Consider the following 22,803-nt stretch of genomic DNA (forward strand, 5'->3'; position numbering starts at 1 on the left):
CACTCCTTGATTCCCCTTCTTCGCGATGCTAGCTAAATAAAATGATTGAAACGAAGACGCGTGTAGTCATTCGAGAGTGAAACATAGCTATCGACAAAGCTAAGAAAGGTGGTAACGAACGGGTGATATACAATATCTAAAGTATGATCGGTTTATTAATCGTCGTTTCTATCGTTGGAATTGGCAGCAGCGTCAATGTCGAAGATAAGTATCGGTAAGATGCGCATTAATCCGAATATCATAATAGCATAATCATTATTTCACTGTCGCGTTTTACGCGTGATAGTAGATAGCAACGGTAGAATATTGATATATGTATATTGTAAAGAAAGTAGGAAAACGCTAGCTGAGCTGAGTGATTCGATACTGTCATAATTTTATTGCCGCCTTTACTTTACTTTACTTTACTTTACTTTACTTTACTTTACTTTACTTTACTTTACTTTACTGTCTTACAATTCACGTAGCACCAGTGAAAGTATGATAATTCTATGTATGGATAGAGAAGTAAAAAATGTAAAAAAGAAATTAATTTTTCCGACAGTTCACCGTGGCATTACAAATGCGAGGGTGGTCTTTGCAAAAAGGAATTAATTAGAAGCGAAATTACATTGGCTGTCCCATTGGAAATATGCGAATTATTTTGCGATGCATCCAGTTCGTTGTGGCCAAAAGCAACCGGTCACTTGTCTCTCAGCAAAAAGATGGTTCACCTTGATCCCGAGAAAATCGAATTAATCGATACGCCGAGTGGTACACAAGTTGAATATCTTCTTGAAAGAAATATGGATTTATTACGAGAGAATGCAAAGAATTTGAACGGGAAATTAATAGAAAGTGGTGATGGTGGTGCAGGTATGCTTGTACGATTTACGGGACTCGTTAAAACTGACCGCATCAAATTGACCTTGCACACGGATGAAAGTTACAGTTTAACTGTGACACAAGTAAACGAAACGGTGAGTCGTTAAATATTTTTGCCTGAGATTTTAATACTTTTGTCTTATTTCTCGATACAATTTAGTTACTGGAAACAAGAGTGACCGCGAGATCGTATTTCGGTGCACGACACGCGCTGGAAACGTTGAGTCAGATGATCGTTTTCGACGATTTTCGGAATCAGATTGAAATTCCAAATGAAATCTCGATTACCGATGGACCCGTATATCCGTACCGTGGACTATTACTGGATACCAGCCGGAATTTCGTCGACAAGTCAAAGATATTAAAAACGATCGATGGAATGGCCATGTCAAAGTTAAATACTTTACACTGGCACATAATCGATTCTCAGAGTTTTCCGTATGTCAGCAGAACGTGGCCAAAATTTTCAACGTTCGGTCGTTACGCTCGAGACAAGATCTACGATGAAAAAGACATTAAGGAGATTCGGGATTACGGGCTGGTTCGTGGTGTCAGAGTATTGCCGGAATTTGACGCACCAGCCCACGTAGGAGAAGGATGGCAATGGGTATAAAATATTTATTTCTTTATCATTCTTTCTTTCTTTCTCTTTTACTAACCACCTTCCAAAAAGGCCTCTCCCTCGAAATTCTAAATACATACATATGTATAGAAAGTTTACAGGTGGAAAACGATGCGATCGTTTGCTTCAAAGCGGAACCATGGAGAAATTATTGCGTCGAGCCACCCTGCGGTCAACTTAATCCAACCAGTGATAAAGTATACCAACTTCTCGAAGGAATATACAGAGATATGTTTGAAGATTTTCAACCAGATCTATTTCATATGGGAGGAGACGAGGTGAACCTAAATTGTTGGAACTCTTCGGTCGTTATTCAAAATTGGATGAAAACGGTTCAAGGTTGGAATCTGTCGGAAACCAGTTTCTACATGCTTTGGGAATATTTTCAAGAACAGGCATTGGAAAGAGTAAAGCTGGCTAACGGAGGCAAAGAAATACCCGTTATTTTATGGACCAGCGGTCTAACCAACGAAAAGAATATCAATCGTTTGGATCCGGATAAATACATAATACAAATTTGGACGACCGCGAAAGATCCTACGGTCGGTAGATTAATAAGAAATAATTTTCGAGTGATCTTTTCGAATTACGACGCCCTTTATTTAGATTGCGGGTAAATATAAAGTTGAAGAGGGAGGACGGTTTTTTGTTATTCTTTATTATTAATCTATAAATGTTTGCGGGGTTCTTTTCTTTCAGTTTCTCAGCGTGGATCGGTGATGGTAATAATTGGTGTGCACCTTATAAAGGCTGGCAAAAGGTTTACGAAAATTCTCCTTTGAAGATAATTAGGTCGCAAGGTCTCGAGATGAAAAGGAATTTGGTGTTAGGTGAAAGACAAGTTTCTTTGTAAATTCGCATACGAATAATCTGTAGATATACGTATGTGTGAAATATGTGTATTGTAGGAGGCGAAGCGACTCTTTGGACGGAACAAGCTGATAGCATGTCCGTTGATTCGAAGCTATGGCCTAGATCCGCGGCGCTTGCCGAGAGACTATGGGCCGAGCCGAACTCTAGTTGGATTTATGCAGAGCACAGAATGCTCAGGCACAGACAACGACTGGTAAAAAGAGGTATCCTCGCCGACGCATTGGAACCTGAATGGTGTTTACAAAATCAAGGCCATTGTTACGCTTAATTCTATACTCGCGTATACTCGTATATACTCGTATCAATTATAATGCATTAGTTTGGTCCGTTCGATCGAAATTTTTAATAATTTTCTTCTTTCCCATCAAACGGAGTTTTGACAAAGTAAGTGGTCAAAGTCCCCTTTCCTTTCACGTAAGTAGCTCCACGACAGGTCAATTCGTAACCAGCAGCGATCAAAATTTTCCCCGTGTCCTCGGTAACTTGAAGCTTTCCCATTTCTCCGCAGCTGTCCATTCTCGATGCCACGTTTACGGTGTTGCCCCAAATGTCGTATTGAGGCTTTTGCGCTCCAATCACACCCGCTATCACGGGACCGTGATTTAAACCTTGCCGAAAGATATGTTCTTTCTATAAAAGAGCGCGAAAAAAGAAAGAGAATTTCCTGTAAACTCACCTATTCTCAATTTGAATCTTTGAAAGGATTCTTTGTTGATTTGATCTAGAATGGTCATCAGTGCGAGAGCAAATTCAACAAGAATGATTATATTATGATCTTGTTGTTTGCTCGGGTCCTAAAAGTTGAGGTTGAATTTGAAGATGTTGGAAAAAAAGAGATGTGCTTTTACATATTATACCTTTCGATCGGTGTCTTCTTTTCCAGGACTGAGACCGGAAGCAAGCATATAAGTGCTACCGATTGTCTTGATTTTTTCGATCCCGGAAAATTTTGGTTTCAGCAGTAGCTTGTCAAAGTCGCATATAATCTCGTTCAAAAGTCTCAAACACTCCAATCCTTGTTTGTTTATGTCCGTTTCGTCGTAAAACTCTTTGTAATTTGGGATAGACGCGAACATTACAGCGATACTGTTGTATCTTTCGTGATAAAGATCCTGCTCGATAAAGAAGCAATATCTAACGATAAGTTACAAGTTGCAAGCGAAACTTTGACGTTACCTGAGTAGCTGCTCCACCGTTCGTTAAGAAATGTTCTGCCACGTGAGCTGGCAATATATTCTCGAGAAGGATCTTGTTAATACCTCTCATCGTTTCTACCTCGTCTTGTTCTATCTTTAGTTTGCTTTGCCAGAGAAAATCGATTCTCGAGGTGTATTCAACTTGCCTATCCAGCACGTGAAGCACAAGGGAGACAAGTGCGAGCAAATATCCGATTTGAAGGAGATAATGAATATTATAATAAGGTCTGCGAACCAGAAACGGTCGTATTTTTCGGAAATAAATAAAAATTATGTAAAAATGAGTATGGAATTAGAGTGAGTGTGACTTACTCGATCTGTTCGAGCTCGAGCGTATAATAGACCCGTACGGCTGATGTTTGCGAGATCGCAACTACCACCGTGATTACCGAGACAAACATCGCGCACAATTTCAAGAGAAAGTCGACGCGTAAATGCGTCCATCCTACGACCAAGCACATTACCGCAGAATTTACGTACATCTAAAAAGAACGAGATCAGAGGAAATTGACAAATGTTTTCTTGTTATTACCAATAATAAGAAAGAAGAAGTACCGGTGCGATTTCGTGCCCATTCATTCGATCGACATTGATTAGACTAAAAACGGAAGAAACAGTTGCCACAAACACCGTAACCAAGTACACAGTCGATCCGATACCTCTGCCCGAAGCTAATCGTCGACGACGACGACGACGACGACGACGACGAGCACAGTCGGTTTTGCTCGGCCAAGAAAATATGGAGCACGCGAGGAAAGACACGATACCAGTCGTAAAACAGCTGTAAACCATGATACTTCTGTAATAGTAACGGAATTAGCTTAAGAAAAAAATCGAAACTTGGTCTCTTCTTTATATTACTTTAGAGTAACTTACCTCGGTAAATGAATAATTTGAATAGCAAAGATCATAAGGTAGATTGTACTCGAGGCAAGAAGATACCAAGGATACTGTTCGTCGATTTCTTCTCGGTATAAAAGTTCTTTGTTTCGGTCGTTGAACCGATAAGTAAGGGACGACATGCCCTCGTTACCACCGCGCCACCACCGTCTGAATTCATTAGCACAGCTGTTATGCAGACAGACTGCAAGGCTAACAAGCCAATACTTACTTTATATCGGTGAAACAGCCGAAATTATTATTTGCCAAAAGATTAGACTCGATCATAGCGACGCTCTGAAAGAAAGAAATTTCAATTTCAATTTCATTGCGCGAATAAAGAATAGAGAGGGGTGAATAAAATAAAAGAATTGTCACGACAGCTTACCGTTAAACCAATATTTTTTGCAAGCGTAGCTTCCGCGATATTGGCAAAAGGCTTATCCGCGCCCCAACATTCAACGTACTTGGTCATTTTACTACTCGGCCTCGATCTATTTACAAGTAAAGAAACTTAGTTAAACAACAAAGGCATGCTTGGAAAGCAATTGTTTCAACGATCTCAGAGAGAGAGAGAGAGAGAGAGAAACGGAAAGAAAAATGACTGGTGGAGAATAGCCCGATGATATTTCCTGCTAGCTACCTGTCAATCGAATCGGCACACTTCGAATCGAGTTAAGAGATGGTAAATATCGAATAGCCGTTGTGGTCTGTGTTAATAGAGCAGAGTAACGATTAAATTGAATGATCAGCCGTGTTCACCTTGACGGTACCGAGGAACCAGGGCCGCCACGTGCACGTTGATCGTTATCATCCTTGCAATTTTCTCCGCTGCTTTTCTAAAAAAATACGAGAAAAGTAATTTCAACAGATATCGAAGAATCAAGAGAATGATAAATCGAAGGCTCACCTCTGGTGGAACTATCAAGAAAGTTTCGACGTTGTGTCGAGCAAGGTAACTCTCTCTAGATCCTCCGTCACCGGGTTCCACTTCGAAACGATTTCCCAGTTGAAGCAAAGTGGCTTTGGTAATGTGTACCCTCCTTAAAATGGAAATGAAGTGAAATGAAATGAAATGAAATGAAATGAAATGAAATAAATCAACGTACCCGGGTACTCCTCCGCTTTCCATGTGATTTGCTAGCGTAACATCGTCGCTCCATACATCGAACTGCCATTTCCGTAGACCGAGTACACCGCAGAGAACATTTCCGGTATGGATGCCAATTCTCATGTCCACGTTGAATCCGGTCGCTTCGCGAACAAATCTAACGCGTAACATCAAACAAACTTCTCGCGTCCTTTCTTTTCCCTTTATTATTTCTACCTTACCTAATCGCTTCGATCATTTGCAATCCCATGTTTACGCAATTGTACGCGTGATTCGGGCGAGATATCGGTAATCCGGAAACGCAATAATAACAGTCACCCAGAATCTTGATTCTCATACATTGATTATCCTAAAAGGGAAGAAACCATTACACTTATTGTTTTCTTTCTTTTGCGCGCGTCTCTCCTCTTACCTACATACATACATACCTGAGCAATTTGATCGAACCTTCCGAATAATTCATTCAACGTTTTCACTAGATCAGAAGCCGACAGTTGCTCCGAGAGCGGTGTAAAATTCACAATGTCCGCGTAGAGTATACTGAAATACGCGTAGAAACAGAGAGAAATATCGTTATCTCTTCTTTCGAGTAGAACTTTGCTTCTTTCTTACCTAACATTATTGTGTCGCTGAACATACATTTCGTGAAATCTCGTCTGTTTATGTTTGCTAGCTTCTTGACAGGCGTCTGCCATTTTCAGCATAATACTTCTCTTCACCTATCTCGATCGAAATACAATATGTATATTGAAACGTTATTCTTGTAAATTATAAAGGAGCAAGAAACTCACCTCGGCGGCGATATACGCTGGAATAACGCTCAACAATAATTGTTCCTGTTGTTCCCTTTCGCATTCTAACTTGATTCTGGATTCGATGACAGTTTTCGTTCCGGAGAAGGTGCGACTGTGCGCCTTGGCGGTTAATACGCTGTAGTACGATCCTGCGAGAACCGCAGCTAAGAGGAAAACGAGCTCGCTGCACGTCTATGCAAATGTATAACGTCTATAGTATATTCTTCAAGTAGGGAAAAGGAAAGAAGAAAAAAAATGAACGTACCTGAGCTATGCGATGGTAGCTAGAATAGTCGAGAAAGGAAAAGTTTCTAGCCAAGTGAACAACGATCAGAAGGATGGCAAGAATCGTGGGCGTTTGTCGAGCATCTCTCGGTAATACAGCGATAATCGTGAGAAGAAGCAGAAACAAAGGTACCGAGCCACGAATTATTAAAATTCCAATACCTAAGACGATCGAAGAAACGAGACCTAGGAGAGACCTAGTTCTAGCCGACGTTGAAGTCGACGGCAATTGTGTTAGAAACAGCGAACCCAACGACCAGATCAGCATTACCGTTAAATTTGTTCCAGGAATGATCGCTTTACTCGGATCCTGTAAAAGCAAGTTTTATTTCTCTTCTCTTCTCTTCTCCTTCATACCGATGCACGTCGATTCAACTTACTTCCCGATTGCTGAGGCAAACGACTCCTAGGGCGATAGTCAAAGCAATCACCGCGACGAGCAATGTACCGGCATACAGGGATATTGTCAACTTGCCCTCGTATTTATCTCGTAATTCTTCCAATTCTTTCACTCCAGCCTCGTTTACCACCCTTGACCATCCTTCGGATTTCTCTAAAACATTTACAATTGCTTAGAATTGCTTAGAATTGCAAGTAACGGTGCTTCTATCTTGGAAACTATCTTGGCCGACTGCCATGTCAGTGAGGAAAACTATTTTCGATCGATTTACGTGTTCGCGCGTCAACAAATATTGCAAACATTTACCTAAATGATCTTACGACAATAATCTTTCATTATTTTCTCTTTGAAACGGTTCGTGACTGGTTGCATCACGCGTCGGTCTAAAGTTAATTGTGGTCAATCAGCCACGGGCCACGGACCGCGGACCGCGGACCGCGGACCGTGGGTCAAGTTCGTTCGCGCAAAATACCTAAATTCGTAAACATTTATAACTATCATCATGTATCTATCATGTTAAATGGTTGCAATATCGTTACCCAAGTTCCATTCGTTATTTTCGTCTTGCATCACGCTTCAGCGGATCCACAGGTAAAAACGTCTTCTCCGTTCTTAATTTTATTTCTATACGCTGTTAGATTATTTCATTTCTTCCGTTTGTCCGCTTTCCAAATGGACGTATACGTTATCATCGTAATCGTTTATTCGTATCCACGATTTAATTGCAACGTGCGCAACTTGAATAGAGGCAAAAGGATCAAGCGCTCCAACAACTGCTCTCACGAACGTTAAGCTTGCAACTGACGATGGTGGTGGTGGTGGTGGTGGTCGAATTACGAGCCAATTCCTATCATTCGTTCAGACTAACTCTATTGCGACTGACTGCAATATACGTATACGACGTACGCACTTTTCTTCCAAAAATAAACACGATTACTAGTGTTACACTTATCCAACATTTTCACACACGATGCAGGAATACAAATGGTAATAAAGGCGTTAGATTTTCTAAAATATATTTTATTAATCGATATACAGCTAAAGAATGATGTATTTACGTGTACCATATGCGTGTTGATTCTACGTGATATCATACACGCGTTATAAAAATTCCATTTCGCGTTCGATACCCACGAATTTTAATTGTTCCGTTGGTCCATATCTATCGAAAAGAAAATCACGTATATTTAACAAACTGTTAGTCGATAAGCAAAAACAGAGATCTTTACCTGTAGTCAAAAAATAATTCTTCACCAGGTTGAATAGCTCTCTTGGCGAAAATACCTATTCTATGATCACCGTTTACCATCATCACTTTTGCGTAACAATTAGGGTTTATGGAATGATTAGCGAATCTTATTTTATTTCCTTTTCGCGTAGCATCCACAACAAAGTCTGTTTTCAACAAAGTGGAAAAAAAGTTGAAGCATCGCAGGTATACTTGTTATATTCTACATAGATTGATAGAGATCTTACCATTGTTCAGATTAAAAAGAAAACTGCACATGTATTTATCGTAAACTTTCCCTCTTCTGTCAGCCTCGTCTTGACTTATAATTTCACCGCAATATTCCGAGATAAACTCGTTTTTCGCCGCGGACTCTTTAAGGAATATTCCCCAGCCCGCCACGTCGGACGGTGCCATTAAAAGATGTTTGTCTGAAAAACCAAAGCAATATTAATATTAAATAGGAATATAAAATGAAGCAATTATTAAGAAAAAAAATACATACGAAGACCACGTTGAACGCTAACGTTTCTGCAAGATATCTTAGTAATGTGAAACTGATCTGCACCGCAAGTCTGACAAAGGTCTGGATCGCATTCCCTTACGGCCAAGTAACAGGGACACTGTTTCGTATTGCACTGAGCTTTGCATCTACATCCTGGGAAACGATTCTGGCATTCGCTGCTGCACTGGCAAAACTTTTCGCAAAAATTCTGAGCTTGTATACAAGGACACGAGTTATCGCATTGTCTCCCTGGATGGTCGCACGGCGCAAAGTTATGTACGTGATTAGCACCTTGAAACGTTAAACAGACAAGATTAATGGATTTTCATCGATTTTCATCGATTTTCATCGATTTTCACTTATTTCACAGCTTTTCTCCTATATTACCAGAATCCTTTTTCAGCTGTATCTTTCTACAATGCATCGACCAAAGCCGATGTTTCTTCTTTTTCTTTCGTGGCGGAGTAAAGTCCTTTAAATTTTCAATCGTTGGAATATCCGAAGCTTCTTTCTGCGCAAACTGATACACTTGCTGGCAAGTTTTCGTCAACATTATCTGCGCCAAAGCGCAGGGATTGCCAGGAAACGCCTTGTGAAGAGCTCGAAACAAACTTTGCTCCGAACCGGTCCAGGAAAATTCGTTTTCAGTTTTCACTCGTTTATCGAAACCCAACAGCGTGAACGGGGCTTGATTATCCGGCTGTACTTGATCCTCCATCGACTCTTCCGACTTTCTCTCCTTGTTCACGTTTTGTTTAAAATCTAATTCCAAACATTTTCAATGCAATCAATATCTCATATCGATCCTCGAATCGAATTCAAATCAATTTTACCTTGACAGCCAGCCCCTTGTAAATACTTGTTGCTGTCGTTGCTATCTTCGCTGCTCGCTTCGTTACCAGAATCTACGCTCGCTTGCTTCCGCACTTTTCTAGGTCCTCCTCGTTTCTCCTCGTTCTCCTCCTCCTTTATGTCAGCCGCCTGGGCTGCCAGTTTCTCCTTCATTCCTTCCTATACACCAAAATTATCTATCTTTCTTTATCGCTTCATCTATCGAATATAAATTTTCGAGTTTACCAAGTGCATGTAACATTCGGTTCCGCACGGTTCGGAGAACGGTTTCAGATCAGGTCCTTTTCGTTTCTGCAAATTTGGTCCCGGATGACACACTTGAAGCCCTACAATTAACCCCATACAGATTCGGAATATTTCGATAATTTTATCGATGAGATATCAAATCAAATCAAATGATAATCTAATGGAAGAAAAGGTAAGAAAAAAAGAGAAAGATAAATTCGTCTCTGAATACAATGATCGATCGCGTTTGTATGCAGTGTGATTGTTTACCTGGCGGCGACGCTCCCCTGGCTGCTACAATAAATCAGTAATTATAAATGACTGTAATCAAGAAATGCTCAATTTTAAGCAGGAATACGATATAAATACATATATCAGCAATATGTATCTCGATTTAGATTTTCCAAACTTTTCAAAAGTAAAAGCAATACGAGAGCATGAAATCGTGTCGAAGAAAGGAAAATTTATGCGCGTTACCGTTCCCATACTCACGATGAAGAAAACAGTCGTATTTGAAACATCTTCGGCAAAAAAGAGTGTGGAACGAGTGCATCGTCTGTTCTCTGGGTACGCTTTTCGCGTTCACCCCATCGATGTTTGGCGTACATTCTGGCGGTAACACGTTCGGATCTGATCTCTCCGTTAGTTCGATGTACTTTTCTTTTAATTCTTCCGGTCTACCTTTGCCAGGAAACATGCTGGATATCGCCTGGAATATCGTTTTTTATTCGATCTCTTAAACAACATGAAAATGAAACAAGATTGAAACGATTGCCCGCTCCGCTCCGCTCCTTACATTGAATATATGCATAGATGGAAAGGGTGTACTAATTTTATCGGATTTAGCTTCTTCCGAGGATTTCTCGGTTTTCCATTCCCCCTTGCCGTTGCTATCCTTCTTACACGTATCTTTATCCTTATCCTTATCCTTATCCTTATCCTTACCGTCTTCTTTTTCTTTACCTTTCTTCGTATGCTCTCTATCCTTGTCTTCTCTTTCGTACTGCACCAAAGCGTTCACCAGATCCACAAAAATTGAATCGTCCATAAAACCAGATTCTCTATCTCCGTGAACCTAATAAGATTATTTTCTATATAGCTTGCCGATATATAAACGGTCTATTTTCATTTCATACTTTTCCATCGTAATTTTTTATCAACTCCTCTATGAACGTGCCATCTTGATCTAAAATTTCATCCCCCATGTACGGTATGTTATGTAGCACAGTTTCATCTTCGACCATAAAATTTTGTTGTATCGGCGCCCAAGTATACATGGTCGGTATAGGAGTAACAGCGTTAATAATTTTAACAGGACAGCTTTGAACATCTCCGTCGGAACTGGCAACTTCAGCTTTTTTCATGCAAGACACGTGGGCTGGGATATCCTGCATCGCGAGCCACATCGCTTTTCCGTCCGCCCATCGTTTTTGTTCAATCATCAGAAGCTCTAATTTTCAGATCAACAATATAAATTCGAATATAAAAATCGTAAACTTACATATATACATACATTAGATGACGCGCGCACCTACGTATAAACTACAAACTCCTAACTCTTTTATTTATTTTTTTTTTTTTTTTTTTTTTCTTAAACATTTCTATTCTTCTTTCTCCTCTCCTCTTTTATTCAACAGAGAAAACAAGTAGCATATATATATATAGAATTTTACTCCGCCGACTTAATGATTAATCCTTTTATCGATCAAATGGTTGGTTTAACATTTCGTTAAATTACGAAGAAAAAGAAAGATGTATTAGTATGTATATATATATATATATATATACACATTATATTATACTAACCAGACATAACCTTACGATTTTGATTCCAAGCAATCTTCACCTCGTCTGCTCGCTTGTAACGTTTCATTTGGCGTAAACGCATATATTCGGACTTGACGCGTTTCCTCCATTCCGCAGATATTTTTGCTTTCGACATTATAACGCGAAATTAATTCATTGTTAAAAAGAAACAACCTTTATTACAAACGAGAAATGCTCCAATGCTTATGAATTTCATGCAAATTTTAACTCCAGCGAGGAAAATCCAGGCGGCGATGATGTCGCTTCTCTACATGCAAATAGTTACCAGAGTCCATAACTCCGAAAAGACCAGTTTTCGTTCTTCGCGCATCTCTAGTGCGCATCTTCGCCCTGATTGGCGATACTCCCAAACGAATTGGAAAGCGATTGATCTTCCAACCTGCGCGTCGCAGTTATGGACTCTGGTGAACTGTGGTATATACTTATATAAATATTTCCTCCAAGTTTCCTTGAAAACCACAATCGAAAATTTACCTTAACGATAAGATGGCTCTAAAACATGTAGTCATAGGCAAGTTTGTTGTTCTATTTTTCATTCACGATATTTCACGATCGTTAGAAATTAATTTCCAAAATATTAGGTTTTGTCACACATGAGGTTATATAATTGCCTCAGGTGGGGGTACCGGCTTTATTGGAAGGCAGATAATTAATTCGTTAACAGGCAAAGGTGTTTCGCATACGTGTATATCTCGCATGCCTGGACCTAATCGAATATCATGGGTGAGAAAAATTACTTACTTTTATCTTTCTCTATCGAATACTTGACGATATCGAAATGTCATATAAAATTGATAGCACGATTTGGAATGTTACGGTTTACCTGAAAACACGACCGCCGTAATTAATGTTGCTGGTCAAAATGTACTTGATCCGAAACAACGATGGTCCGAAGGATTTAAACAGAATGTTATAAACAGCCGTGTAAAGACAACAAAGTTGTTGGCCGAAGCTATAATAAATACTAAAGCCGATGCTTTTCTAACAATTTCTGGAGTAGCTTATTATAAACCGAATAACATTGAATACACAGAAGAAAGCGAATGCGAAAAGTATGATTTCCTATCAGGTAACAATACTTTTATTTCTGATGAAATTTCTTGCACGCGTCTTATATAAATTACAGAAATAGAAAAGATTGTTATTCGTTCTGTCAGAGCTCTGTCACGATTGGGAAAGAGCTGCTCAGCTTCCAAAAGATAGCGCTACCAGACAGGTGATAATTAGATCCGGAGTTGTATTAGGAAAAGATGGTGGTATGATTAAACAAATATATTTGCCATTTTTTATCGGTTTGGGTGGTCCTATCGGTAATGGCAATCAGTACATGCCTTGGATACACGTAACCGATCTGGTAAATATGTTTTTCTTTTCTCTTGACAACAAAAATGTCCAAGGTATATTAAACGGTGTTGCTCCGGAGGTAATTGAAATTCAACCGAATTAGAAATTATTCTAAACAGATCTGTAATAAACCGATACAATTTCATTACTCTGTCAACAGATTATAACCAATAAAGAATTTACTAAGGTGTTTGCGTCAACGATGCGAAGACCTGCCGTTATTCCTATACCGCGCGTTGCATTAAATATCCTTTTCAATAAAGAACGTGCAAAAGTTGGTATTTAACGTATTTTTTATTCTCATTTTAAATCAAATGATTACACCAATTCCTTTTCAGATTATGTTGGAAGGACAAAAAGTTGTACCAAAACGCGTCAAAGAGTTAGGCTTTCGCTACCAATTTCCCGACATTCAGTCTGCTTGTGCTGAAATACTTGTTGGTAAAAGTATTGGACGACAGCAATGAAGAAACAGTTACAGTTACAGTTACAGTTACAGTAAAATATATTTATATTTTTTTTATATAAAAAATACTGATCTATGTATAATTTACTAATTTGCGCGAGTTACAATTCCCTTAACTTACCAATTAACATATTAGTGGTACCTAGCGGTACAGTACTCTTGCTGCCGTGTATTTATTTTCTAGATAATAATAAAATAAAAGACTGAAATGAATTTTATCCAAATTTAATTTGAACTCAAAAAATAATTAATCCGTTTTTTTAGTTCTTGTAATTCGTTCCTCGTAAAACCTTGCATACTTAAACATTTGATTTTTCCATTTTTCTCAAGTATAAAAAGTCCTTTTTCTACGGTAACTCCAATGTATCTTATATCGCTAAGTTTCATTGAAACGCACGAATCGTATGCTGCAGTAAAATATAATTTATCTATCCAATTATATCTTTCGATAGTAGCTTTATTCTCATCTTTATCTAATAATAAATCCTGCCATTCTCCAAATCCATCCAAAATGAACATAATCAGCCCGAAAAGCAAAACAATCATGCGAACAAGATTACGCGTTAATTGCCAGGATATTTCAGCGAAAATAATTGTCGACACTAAAAACGATAAATTCATTACCATTCTACATACAAATACACGGTGATGAAGAAACTTTTAATTAAGTGATCAACGTAAATTGATCGTATGTTGATCGATCAGTCATATTAAAATACGACTCTATCTTACAGCCAAGTAACAACCATGCGATAAATCCCGGCTTCCGACAAACGTGAATTTTTCGTTGGTTAAAAATGATAATTTCTGGTTTTAAAATAGGCAAAATCATAATGCCAGGATAAAATTTCTTACGTTTAACTTTGTAACAAAAATTTGAATTTGTTTCTCAATCGATTGTTTATCGATTCTCGATTCTCAATTGTCGGTTGCAAGTATACCAGTATGATATAGCAGAAAAATAATAACAAAATAACCCCCTGTGGCACGGGGGGAGTAGAATACGGCCACGGTATTCCCTGCCTGTCGTAAGAGGCGACTAAAAGGGAGATGTAAAGGAGCGAAAGAGTACTAAAAGTAATGCAGAAGCGTAAGAGAGTAAATATAAGTAAGTGAGATAAAAATTGGGCGGGAAAAGGATTGGCAAGAATGCCAACCTTGTACGCGCGTGGATGACAGCATTCCCCTCGCGTCAATTAATTTGACAAAAAGAGGGAAAAATTAAATTAAATTAAATTAATAATAAAGTAGACGAATACGCAAATGCGAACAAAGCACCTAGGGTGACAAAGAGAAAGAAATAATTAATTGGACAATTATCGTGACCCTCTAATGAATGGCGGGAATCAGTTACGTAAATTGAAACTAAAGATGAAAAAAAATTACATTTATTTACAGTGCGTACGATACGAGGCTTTAATAAGATTTGTTGTTGTGATAAAATACTTATTTATGTTATGTATGTACATATATAGAGAATATTGTATAAAATGGCGTTTGCTACGAGAACAGCTGTTGTTTACTGACAAAAAAGAGAAAACCAGGAATGATATAAGTATATAATTTTGCACAAAGTGCAATTTGGTGGATGCAAATTAATAAAAATCAATTCAAGGCAGACAGTAAAATGAAAATACTTGAAATATGTATAGTAGTAATAAATCAATTGAAATGACAAAACGATTCGTATTGTGGCGGCAGTGGTAGCAAGCAGCAGTGCGATGATAGATGATAGTGGCAGTGGCGGAGGTGAGGTGATTGTGTGATGAGTGATGGTTGAAGAAAAGACAAGTCAAAGAGAAATTCTTTAGCGTGCCTAACATCGATGACAGTGACTTGAAATTGAACTGGTTTAATCCATTTGTCACAAGAGAAGGAAGAAAATTAAATGCGACCACTCTGAGTTGGAGAGAAGTAAGTGAATGTTGCGTTTAAAGGTAACAAGCAACACTTATTTCTCGAATGTTTAACATTTTTCTAACCATTGTGTTACGTAAAAGTAAGGATAAAGTGTCGAAAGAAGCAACAATGAAATCATATTCATAATTTCTCATTTAATATTTCGATGCGAACACAACATATATATATATATATATATATATATATATATATAAAAATACATATAATACATGTCGGATATTCGATTTTCCAAATTTTCAAAGAATCAATGGATTTACTTGTATGACGTTACTCAGCGATTATTTAATCGTATTTTCGGAATACTGGACAGTTTGCTACGACTAAAAGATGACCAAATATCGTCCAGTATCGCAACCAGTCTCCAGTGATAATCATCGTTTCTACCACTGCTTTCATGAGGTTAGAGTTAATCGACACAATTACATTTTTCTTAACATATCATTTTTTTATCTATCGTTTACGAGAAATATTCGAAAACGAATATAGTTTAATTTCTAATCATTCTAAACAGAAATAAGTGTACTTATAAATTTTTAATATAATTTTGTTGTTTTTTAAATTTATAATTATGATAATTATGATTTGTGATACATAGTGGCAACATAGTTGTCACTATTATTATTGCCAGTAGATATTTGTTTTTCATTATAACACATTATAACTGTGTTATTTTTAGATGACGTACCATCGTTGTGTTATACTTTTTTAATATTGAAATCTTGTTCGATAGGAATCACCATGAATGCCAGAACTCAGTTGTTCGAGTTAAGTATGGAGGGAAGACAAGTAGACGAAGCGGTAGCAAGCATTTTCCACAGTGTTCTTTTTCATAGAAGCCTTGGTAAATTCAAGTACAAACAAGAAGGTAGTTATTCAGTAGGTACCGTCGGGTATCAAGATGTCGATTGTGACTTTATCGACTTCACTTACGTCTGTTGTTCGTCGGTGCATTTGGATCAAACTTTGAAACGTGAAATATCAGGTTTTTCTGAGGCTTTACGTTCCACCGATAGTCCAGGTTCTGGCCAAATATCGTTGGAATTCTTTCAGAAGAAGAAAAATCGTTGGCCGTTTCAACCAGAATGCATACCATGGGAAGTATGGACAGTACGTTTGGAACTGATCAAATTAACGACCGAACACGAACGACAAATATGCAGAGAAAAAGTCGGGGACTTGTTAACGGATAAAATTCTGTACATAACAGAAGTAATGAATCGACACGATTATCTTCCGAAAATGCCAAATCAAGCTGAATTGGATTTGATCTTTGATACGTCGTATCCCGACATACAACCTTATCTATTTAAATTATCTTTTACAACGTCTAGCCCGTCGAGTACGACGATGGGTAATACAATGAAGAAATTGATCAAAGAGACATTATCTATTTAGTTGTTTACTCTTTCTTGGGGACTTTTTAGTGCAATGCATCTATAATGCAAATATCTTAATATAAATAACATTGGAAAGTTGTCTTTACTAACGAAAGACTCGTTGGTCGTTATCTATCGAATATGTTGCGCTTAGATGTACATTACATACATACATGACTCGATATCTGATTATTTTCTTTTACTTGTTGTTGTTCACCTGTTTGAATTAGCCAAGATTCAGTGTTGTACGTTTTATACATATGACGCGCAAATGGAGTTTCAAGCTTGCGTCGTACGGTAACGAAAAATGACAATGATTATGTGGAAATTACGTAGCTATGTGCGATGAAAACACTAGTGCCGACCAGTGTATATTCCAGGTGTCTGTGCTGACAATACTTGTCAGAAAATTCGATGCATTACGATTGTATAGACTTGAAATATTTGCAAAAATTTCTATAGTACAAAGGAAGCAATCGTGGTGTAGCAGTTACTTTTTTGTAAACATACTGTTTCAACTGTATCGTCCATTGCATTAGTTTTCTAGGTAATCGGTTATACATTAAATATTGAAATGAATTCTTTATTACGTTATTCACTATTTCGAATATTACTAGTAATCGCAAAATAGAAAGAAGTTTGTACAACCGTAGGGAAAAAAAGAAAGACGGTTATTTTTGGTTATTTGAAAATGTTTAATATATAGCTGGAACCTAGATTCATTACTGTAAATTGTAAATAAACGTGCAAGTGCTTGTATTCTCGTGTTTCTCGTTTACGCGTTTTCACACGTAAGTAAGTAAGTAAGTAAGTAAGTAAGTAAGTATACATATACATATTAAAAGGAAATCGTTGCTTCTTCAAAATTATAGGGGCCATGATATAAACGCGTTTTACGCACTGTAATTAAAGTAATGTATTTTGGGAAGCGTGTATGTATATTATAATCAGTTGAACGTGTTTAATTAAAATGTATACGGTGTATTTTCAAGATTGAACTCGGATTTGATTTACATGCTTTATCGATACATCATTGAAAAGAATATTGCGTATACGAAAGTATCTTGTCGCACGTAACGCAATGAACACGCAAAGAATATTCATCTTGGCAATAATAAACGTTACGATAAACGTTAAAATCGACAAGATGCATACATGTACAATAATATCCTGATTCAAACGATCACGTTATATACATATACTTGTACGAATATATTTAATTAACGAACGAACGAACGAACTTGGAACAATGAGAAAAGTTTTTTAAAGGCACTAAACTCTAAACAATTAGATAATAAATTATGAAATTTGATACGTTGCACGGAAATAATATTTCTTGATAAAAAGAAATAGAAGAGGCGAGTGAGTTAATATCGTCGGAAAAATGAGAAAAGTTGTTGAGAAAAAAAGAATGTAAATTTCCGCGTTGGTTCGTTCGTTCGTTAATGTTGCCCTTTGAAACGTTGTTAAGAAATTTGTATTTTCTGCGTAGTTGTCTGATTGTTTTGCGTTCTTATTGGTTATTAAAAGATTGATTTACGTTACTGTAATTTTTGAAGAAAGCAGAGAGAACTAGGGAAAGTGTTAACTGTTTTATGCAAAATAGGAAGGTGATGTCGAGGTTTGTACCGTTCAAGTACATTCGTGTAAAAATAACGAAATAGAGTGAAGAAATAAGAAGGAGGGAAGGACCGCGTCTCGTGAGATGTACCTTAAAATTTGAAGGGACAGAGATTTCTGAATAAAGCGATTCTTTCATATTTTTACACGGCTGGCTGAGAATTTTCTAAACCTTAAACGTTATATCTAGTGGATGGTACAACTAGATTATAGCGAGTTGAAAATGAAAATGAAGAACGATAAGGTATCGAAGAATAGTAACAGAATGAATGCTTTGTGAAATAGAAGCACTGGTTTACGGAACCGCGATGCGATGGCGAACGCGTGCGCGAAAAAACGGCGGCTCCTGGGCTTAACTTAACCGACAGCGATTTTCCATTTTCAGTTGTCGATAGCGTTCGGTCGCGAACACAAGATCGAAGCAACTCGTCGTGTCGCGTGATTGTTCAACAAACAGTTGACACATAGAGAGAAAGAGAGAGAGAGAGAGAGAGAGAAGGGGTCGATAGAAGCCGGGGAGCCGCAAAGAAAAGTGTTGTACGAAGAAATAAAGGAAGAGGAAAAAGAGCCGAAATTGAAATATTCATAAAGCGTTGACGAAGCTGAAATCAGATTTAATCCATAAATTGATTTGTATCATCACGTTTATTTCTTTTTCTTATTTTCACCTATTTAATAGTTGGAATAAATATATTCGAAATTCGAAGAGAAAGGCAATAACATGGACTGTGGGAAGAGATCGAAGCGCGAGACGGTCAACAAGTGGCTGGAAAGCGGGTATCCGGCTTAAGGTTGCACGTGCTCGTTAAATTCTCGAGCTGCGTTTACTTGAAACTATTGTTTTTTGTGAAATTTGACAAGACGAGACGAGACGAGACGAGACGAGACGAGAGAGAGTTATCGTCGTTCAGTGGAAATGAAACGCGACTGAAAATAGAATAGCAAGCGGAGGTGTAAGTTGTATGTATAAGTTTGTCCGTTTCATTTTTGTTTTGTAGGAATATAATCGAGAAAGGATTTGTCCGATTTAAGGGAAAGAAGAAGAAAAAGTTAGAGAAAGAAAGGAAAGAAGATCGGACGAGTGACGATAACGAGGATCAGGCGATCACACGCGTGTATACCGAGCATCGTTCTATTTCGGGGAAATGTTTTTAACTCGGTAACCTCGAGAAACGCCAGATTTTACTATTTTTAAGAGCCAAGTATTTGAATTTGAATTTGAATGAACCGGAAGAGGAATCTTTCAGGATCTATTAATTGGCAGTAAGTAAGTAAGTATGAAAGGCAATGAACTATAGATATACATATAACATGATATGTAGAATGATTAAAGGTGCAAAAGTATCGTTTGCAAGACCTACCATTGTTCACTGAAAGGAAAGAATTAGGAGAGCGGAATGGATAATGCTAGCGGTACATCGAACGAGAGGACGATGCAAGTATTGGCAGGGGGTGGTAGCGGTGATGATGATGATGATAATAAGAACCATTGGAAGGATGTAACATCGAACGGCATCGTCCAATTAATATTTTACGCATTTTACGGAAACATATTTCTGCTGGGTGTATTTGGTAACGCGTTGGTGTGTTTCGTGGTCGCACGAAATCGTCAGATGCAGACGGTAACAAATTTGTTTATCACGAATTTGGCATTGAGCGACGTGCTGCTTTGCGTGTTGGCGGTCCCGTTTACGCCTTTGTACACTTTTCTCGGCGGTTGGATATTCGGCAGGACTCTTTGTCACTTGGTGCCGTACGCACAAGGCGTTAGCGTGTACGTGAGCACATTGACGTTGACCAGCATCGCGATCGATCGGTTCGTGGTGATCGTGTATCCGTTCCATCCTCGCACCAGACTCGAGGTTTGTCTGTCGGTGATCCTCGGTATCTGGATAATCGCTTTGACGGTTACTCTACCGTATGGATTGTACATGCATCTCGAGGAGCATCTCGAGGAAACTTATTGCGAGGAACACTGGCCGAACGAAAGATTTCGCAAACTATTTAGTTCTCTGACGACGATACTTCAGTTCGTCCTACCTTTCTTCGTGATCGTCTTTTGCTATACGTGCGTGTCGATCAAGCTGAACGATCGAGCCAGATCGAAACCCGGTAATAAAACCGGGAAGAGGGAACAGGCGGACAGAGAAAGGAAGAAACGAACGAACGGAATGTTAATCGCCATGGTCACCGTATTTGGTATCTCTTGGCTACCGCTGAACGTCGTCAACGTTATCGACGACTTTTATTCCCCGGCCAACGATTGGTCCTATTACAGGCTTTGCTTTTTCATGGCCCACTGCCTAGCCATGAGCAGCACCTGTTACAATCCTTTTCTTTACGCTTGGCTCAACGATAACTTTCGCAAAGAGTTTAAGCAAGTACGAATTATATTTATTTTTTTTTTTTACCTTTCAACGTCTTTTTATACATACATCTACTTACTTATGTTCGCGAATCCTGCGAACGAGATCGTAAAACATATGTAGTTTATACGCGTTTTCTGGTTAAATTTTATAGTCGAGCTCGTTGCAATTACTCGGAAAAGCTTGTTGGATCTTCTTGGATTATCATTCCCAATTCTTTTCAAGGTGCTTCCGTGTTTTTCGAAAAGAAAATCCCAGGGACACGGTGTAGCAGCGGCCGCCGAAGAGGAAGAATTGCAGCTTGATAAAGCGTGTAACGGAAATAACACGGTGCAAGAATCCTTGTTACCGAGTCAAACTCGAATCAGAATTTCAACTCCGGACAACTACGAGTTGATCGTTCTCGAACCGACGACGACCACCAACGCCTCGAGAAATCTCGAGGACCATTGTAAGTGAGGATTTTTTATTATTCATCGTATCTATAACTAATGAAATTATCATTTCCACGCTTTCCTCTAGCTTTACCGTGTTTTTTTTGCTCGAGACGAAAGCATTCCAAGCCGAAAGGCAACGGTGCAGCAACGATCGAGGAAATTCGGTAATGTTTACGCCATACACGTTACGTGTATACCAACGACGACGATGAATCACGAGCAGACAGATATTTTATCGATCGGAATAACGCGAAAGAGTGTACCTTATCTATCCTATCAGTTAATGTCGTTGTCTTAGTCGTGGTCGTTGTTGGTGTTGGCGTTAGAGATTACCCCATTCCGTTTACTAATGCCAAAAAGCAAGCTTTGTTGGCCGCGCCGATCGTCTCTTATTGTTAGCGATACGTATAACACGTACGTAAGTAAGTATGTTGTCTACTTTCTTACTTACGTATTTCCTTTCAGGAAATATCTATATATATATGTATATTTAGATAGGATATATTTGAACGGCCAACGCGCGTTTTATTTAGTTTCGCCTCGAGGAAGAGAACGCTTGTCTCTAAGAACGCACTCACAGAAATAATGTTATTTTTTATTGCAACTATCTAGAGAAGTGAAAAAAGAGAAAAACGATTGCTCCTTTTTCTCTATTCTAACGATGTATCTCTGTTTTTCTCATGTTACAGAAGCAGTTGTGTTTTTCATGGAACTTGATCGACTTTTATTACTTACCATACATACATAATCGCAAACTGCAATCGAATGCAAAAGATAGATATGAAATTTTCAATGATAAAACAACTACTAACGATATTGGAAATTGTTACCAATCGACGTACATATCTTATGTATATACATATACATATACATATATTTACCTACCTATAGATGAATCGACGCGCGATAACGATCTTCCTTTCTTCGTATCGCCGCGACGCGATGCGATTACATTGAAAAATTTCTCGTCGTAAAGTCACCCTTTAGAAATTCGCTCGACTCTGTTTATCGAAAATTTCTCGATAAGGAAATACAGAAGGAGGGTTGACTGATTAAAGTTGATAAGAGGTTCGTTTGAATCGACCACTCTCGAGAACGCCCTCTCCCCTTTCGTTCGTCTCAGATTTCAATTCTGCAATAACTCCTCATTATCCATGGAAATCCGAGTACGTTTTGACGATGCTCGTCGTTGCTCGACGGACACGTACACTTACTTGGAAAAGTAGCTTGGTCGGCTGGCTAGTTTGCCAGAAAAACGAGATTAAAAAGAATACAAGGTACACTGTTATAGTGGAAGAAAATAAATTATTCATTCCGGAGGAATAAAATAAATGGGTCAATTGAAATGGTGCGTGTGTGAGAAACAAACAAACACCCTCGTTTTTCATTACATATACGAAATTGATGCATTTAAACAAAATCAACATGAAAATAATGAATATACTGACCGTCTCTCGTTTTTCTTACGCACCACCCTCCCTATTTTCCAACCGTTCTCCTCAAACTAACAATAATCGCCAACTATACAAACATTTATGTATTTTTATTAACATTTTTACACTTTTTAATAGTTACATCGTAATTCGCGATTCGAATTTATTTTATACAAAGGA

General features: G+C 38.2%; 7 protein-coding genes across 27 annotated transcripts; 4 read left to right on the forward strand and 3 right to left on the reverse strand.

Moving 5' to 3' along the window:
* The first annotated feature begins 1 nt into the window (after nt 1).
* Nucleotides 2-5,534, forward strand: Hexo1 (beta-hexosaminidase 1). Its single transcript, XM_034328217.2, has 6 exons — nt 2-214; nt 545-959; nt 1,025-1,471; nt 1,588-2,099; nt 2,186-2,316; nt 2,395-5,534. The coding sequence occupies exons 1-6, from the start codon at nt 144-146 to the stop codon at nt 2,625-2,627; spliced, it is 1,809 nt and encodes a 602-aa protein (XP_034184108.2). The 5' UTR covers nt 2-143; the 3' UTR covers nt 2,628-5,534.
* On the reverse strand, nt 2,171-7,810 carry Adcy2 (adenylate cyclase type 2 Ac76E). 3 transcript variants are annotated; one of them, XM_034328205.2, is made up of 19 exons: nt 7,564-7,810; nt 7,005-7,177; nt 6,605-6,934; nt 6,337-6,531; nt 6,158-6,264; nt 5,974-6,085; nt 5,767-5,894; nt 5,544-5,702; nt 5,345-5,477; nt 5,197-5,273; nt 4,823-4,928; nt 4,667-4,731; nt 4,432-4,605; nt 4,111-4,336; nt 3,868-4,037; nt 3,536-3,782; nt 3,217-3,471; nt 3,036-3,153; nt 2,171-2,967 (listed from the first exon to the last, which is right to left on the reverse strand). In XM_034328205.2, the coding sequence occupies exons 1-19, from the start codon at nt 7,592-7,594 to the stop codon at nt 2,702-2,704; spliced, it is 3,072 nt and encodes a 1,023-aa protein (XP_034184096.2). In that variant the 5' UTR covers nt 7,595-7,810; the 3' UTR covers nt 2,171-2,701. The 3 variants fall into 3 exon arrangements, with proteins under 3 accessions (XP_034184096.2, XP_034184095.2, XP_034184097.2); XM_034328204.2 differs by having other exon boundaries at nt 4,111-4,354; nt 7,564-7,809; XM_034328206.2 differs by lacking the exon at nt 7,564-7,810 and adding an exon at nt 7,331-7,473 and having other exon boundaries at nt 4,111-4,354.
* On the forward strand, nt 7,481-15,578 carry LOC117606147 (epimerase family protein SDR39U1). 3 transcript variants are annotated; one of them, XM_034328225.2, is made up of 7 exons: nt 7,481-7,615; nt 7,771-8,011; nt 12,278-12,384; nt 12,460-12,730; nt 12,819-13,084; nt 13,166-13,279; nt 13,344-15,578. In XM_034328225.2, exons 1-7 carry the CDS (start codon nt 7,538-7,540, stop codon nt 13,470-13,472), a joined length of 1,206 nt encoding a protein of 401 aa, XP_034184116.2. In that variant the 5' UTR covers nt 7,481-7,537; the 3' UTR covers nt 13,473-15,578. The 3 variants fall into 3 exon arrangements, with proteins under 3 accessions (XP_034184116.2, XP_034184117.2, XP_034184118.1); XM_034328226.2 differs by having other exon boundaries at nt 12,819-13,015; XM_034328227.2 differs by lacking the exons at nt 7,481-7,615; nt 7,771-8,011 and adding an exon at nt 11,895-12,172.
* Nucleotides 8,034-11,873, reverse strand: E(z) (histone-lysine N-methyltransferase E(z)). Of its 8 annotated transcripts, none has more exons than XM_034328211.2 (12): nt 11,641-11,873; nt 10,971-11,284; nt 10,631-10,909; nt 10,327-10,543; nt 10,105-10,125; nt 9,835-9,935; nt 9,591-9,768; nt 9,145-9,519; nt 8,758-9,048; nt 8,501-8,683; nt 8,254-8,419; nt 8,034-8,186 (listed from the first exon to the last, which is right to left on the reverse strand). In XM_034328211.2, the coding sequence occupies exons 1-12, from the start codon at nt 11,774-11,776 to the stop codon at nt 8,126-8,128; spliced, it is 2,322 nt and encodes a 773-aa protein (XP_034184102.2). In that variant the 5' UTR covers nt 11,777-11,873; the 3' UTR covers nt 8,034-8,125. The 8 variants fall into 8 exon arrangements, with proteins under 8 accessions (XP_034184102.2, XP_034184101.2, XP_034184100.2 ...); XM_034328210.2 differs by having other exon boundaries at nt 10,105-10,128; XM_034328209.2 differs by having other exon boundaries at nt 10,312-10,543.
* Nucleotides 13,697-14,331, reverse strand: LOC117606153 (uncharacterized). Its single transcript, XM_034328241.2, has 2 exons — nt 14,204-14,331; nt 13,697-14,073 (listed from the first exon to the last, which is right to left on the reverse strand). Exons 1-2 carry the CDS (start codon nt 14,301-14,303, stop codon nt 13,697-13,699), a joined length of 477 nt encoding a protein of 158 aa, XP_034184132.2. The 5' UTR covers nt 14,304-14,331.
* Atg101 (autophagy-related protein 101) lies at nt 15,246-18,533 on the forward strand. 2 transcript variants are annotated; one of them, XM_034328238.2, is made up of 2 exons: nt 15,246-15,385; nt 16,122-18,533. In XM_034328238.2, the coding sequence occupies exon 2, from the start codon at nt 16,130-16,132 to the stop codon at nt 16,784-16,786; it is 657 nt and encodes a 218-aa protein (XP_034184129.1). In that variant the 5' UTR covers nt 15,246-15,385; nt 16,122-16,129; the 3' UTR covers nt 16,787-18,533. The 2 variants fall into 2 exon arrangements, with proteins under 2 accessions (XP_034184129.1, XP_034184128.1); XM_034328237.2 differs by lacking the exon at nt 15,246-15,385 and adding an exon at nt 15,582-15,790.
* LOC117606146 (prolactin-releasing peptide receptor) lies at nt 16,134-22,760 on the forward strand. 9 transcript variants are annotated; one of them, XM_076691330.1, is made up of 5 exons: nt 18,686-19,347; nt 19,420-19,658; nt 19,710-20,768; nt 20,979-21,204; nt 21,276-21,563. In XM_076691330.1, exons 3-5 carry the CDS (start codon nt 19,785-19,787, stop codon nt 21,356-21,358), a joined length of 1,293 nt encoding a protein of 430 aa, XP_076547445.1. In that variant the 5' UTR covers nt 18,686-19,347; nt 19,420-19,658; nt 19,710-19,784; the 3' UTR covers nt 21,359-21,563. The 9 variants fall into 9 exon arrangements, with proteins under 9 accessions (XP_076547408.1, XP_076547445.1, XP_076547503.1 ...); XM_076691388.1 differs by having other exon boundaries at nt 19,721-20,768; XM_076691369.1 differs by having other exon boundaries at nt 19,420-19,654.
* The last annotated feature ends 43 nt before the right edge of the window (nt 22,761-22,803 follow it).

The sequence above is a fragment of the Osmia lignaria genome, chromosome 1 (genome assembly GCF_051020975.1).
Source record: "Osmia lignaria lignaria isolate PbOS001 chromosome 1, iyOsmLign1, whole genome shotgun sequence".
In the NCBI taxonomy this organism is placed as follows: Eukaryota; Metazoa; Arthropoda; class Insecta; order Hymenoptera; family Megachilidae; genus Osmia; species Osmia lignaria.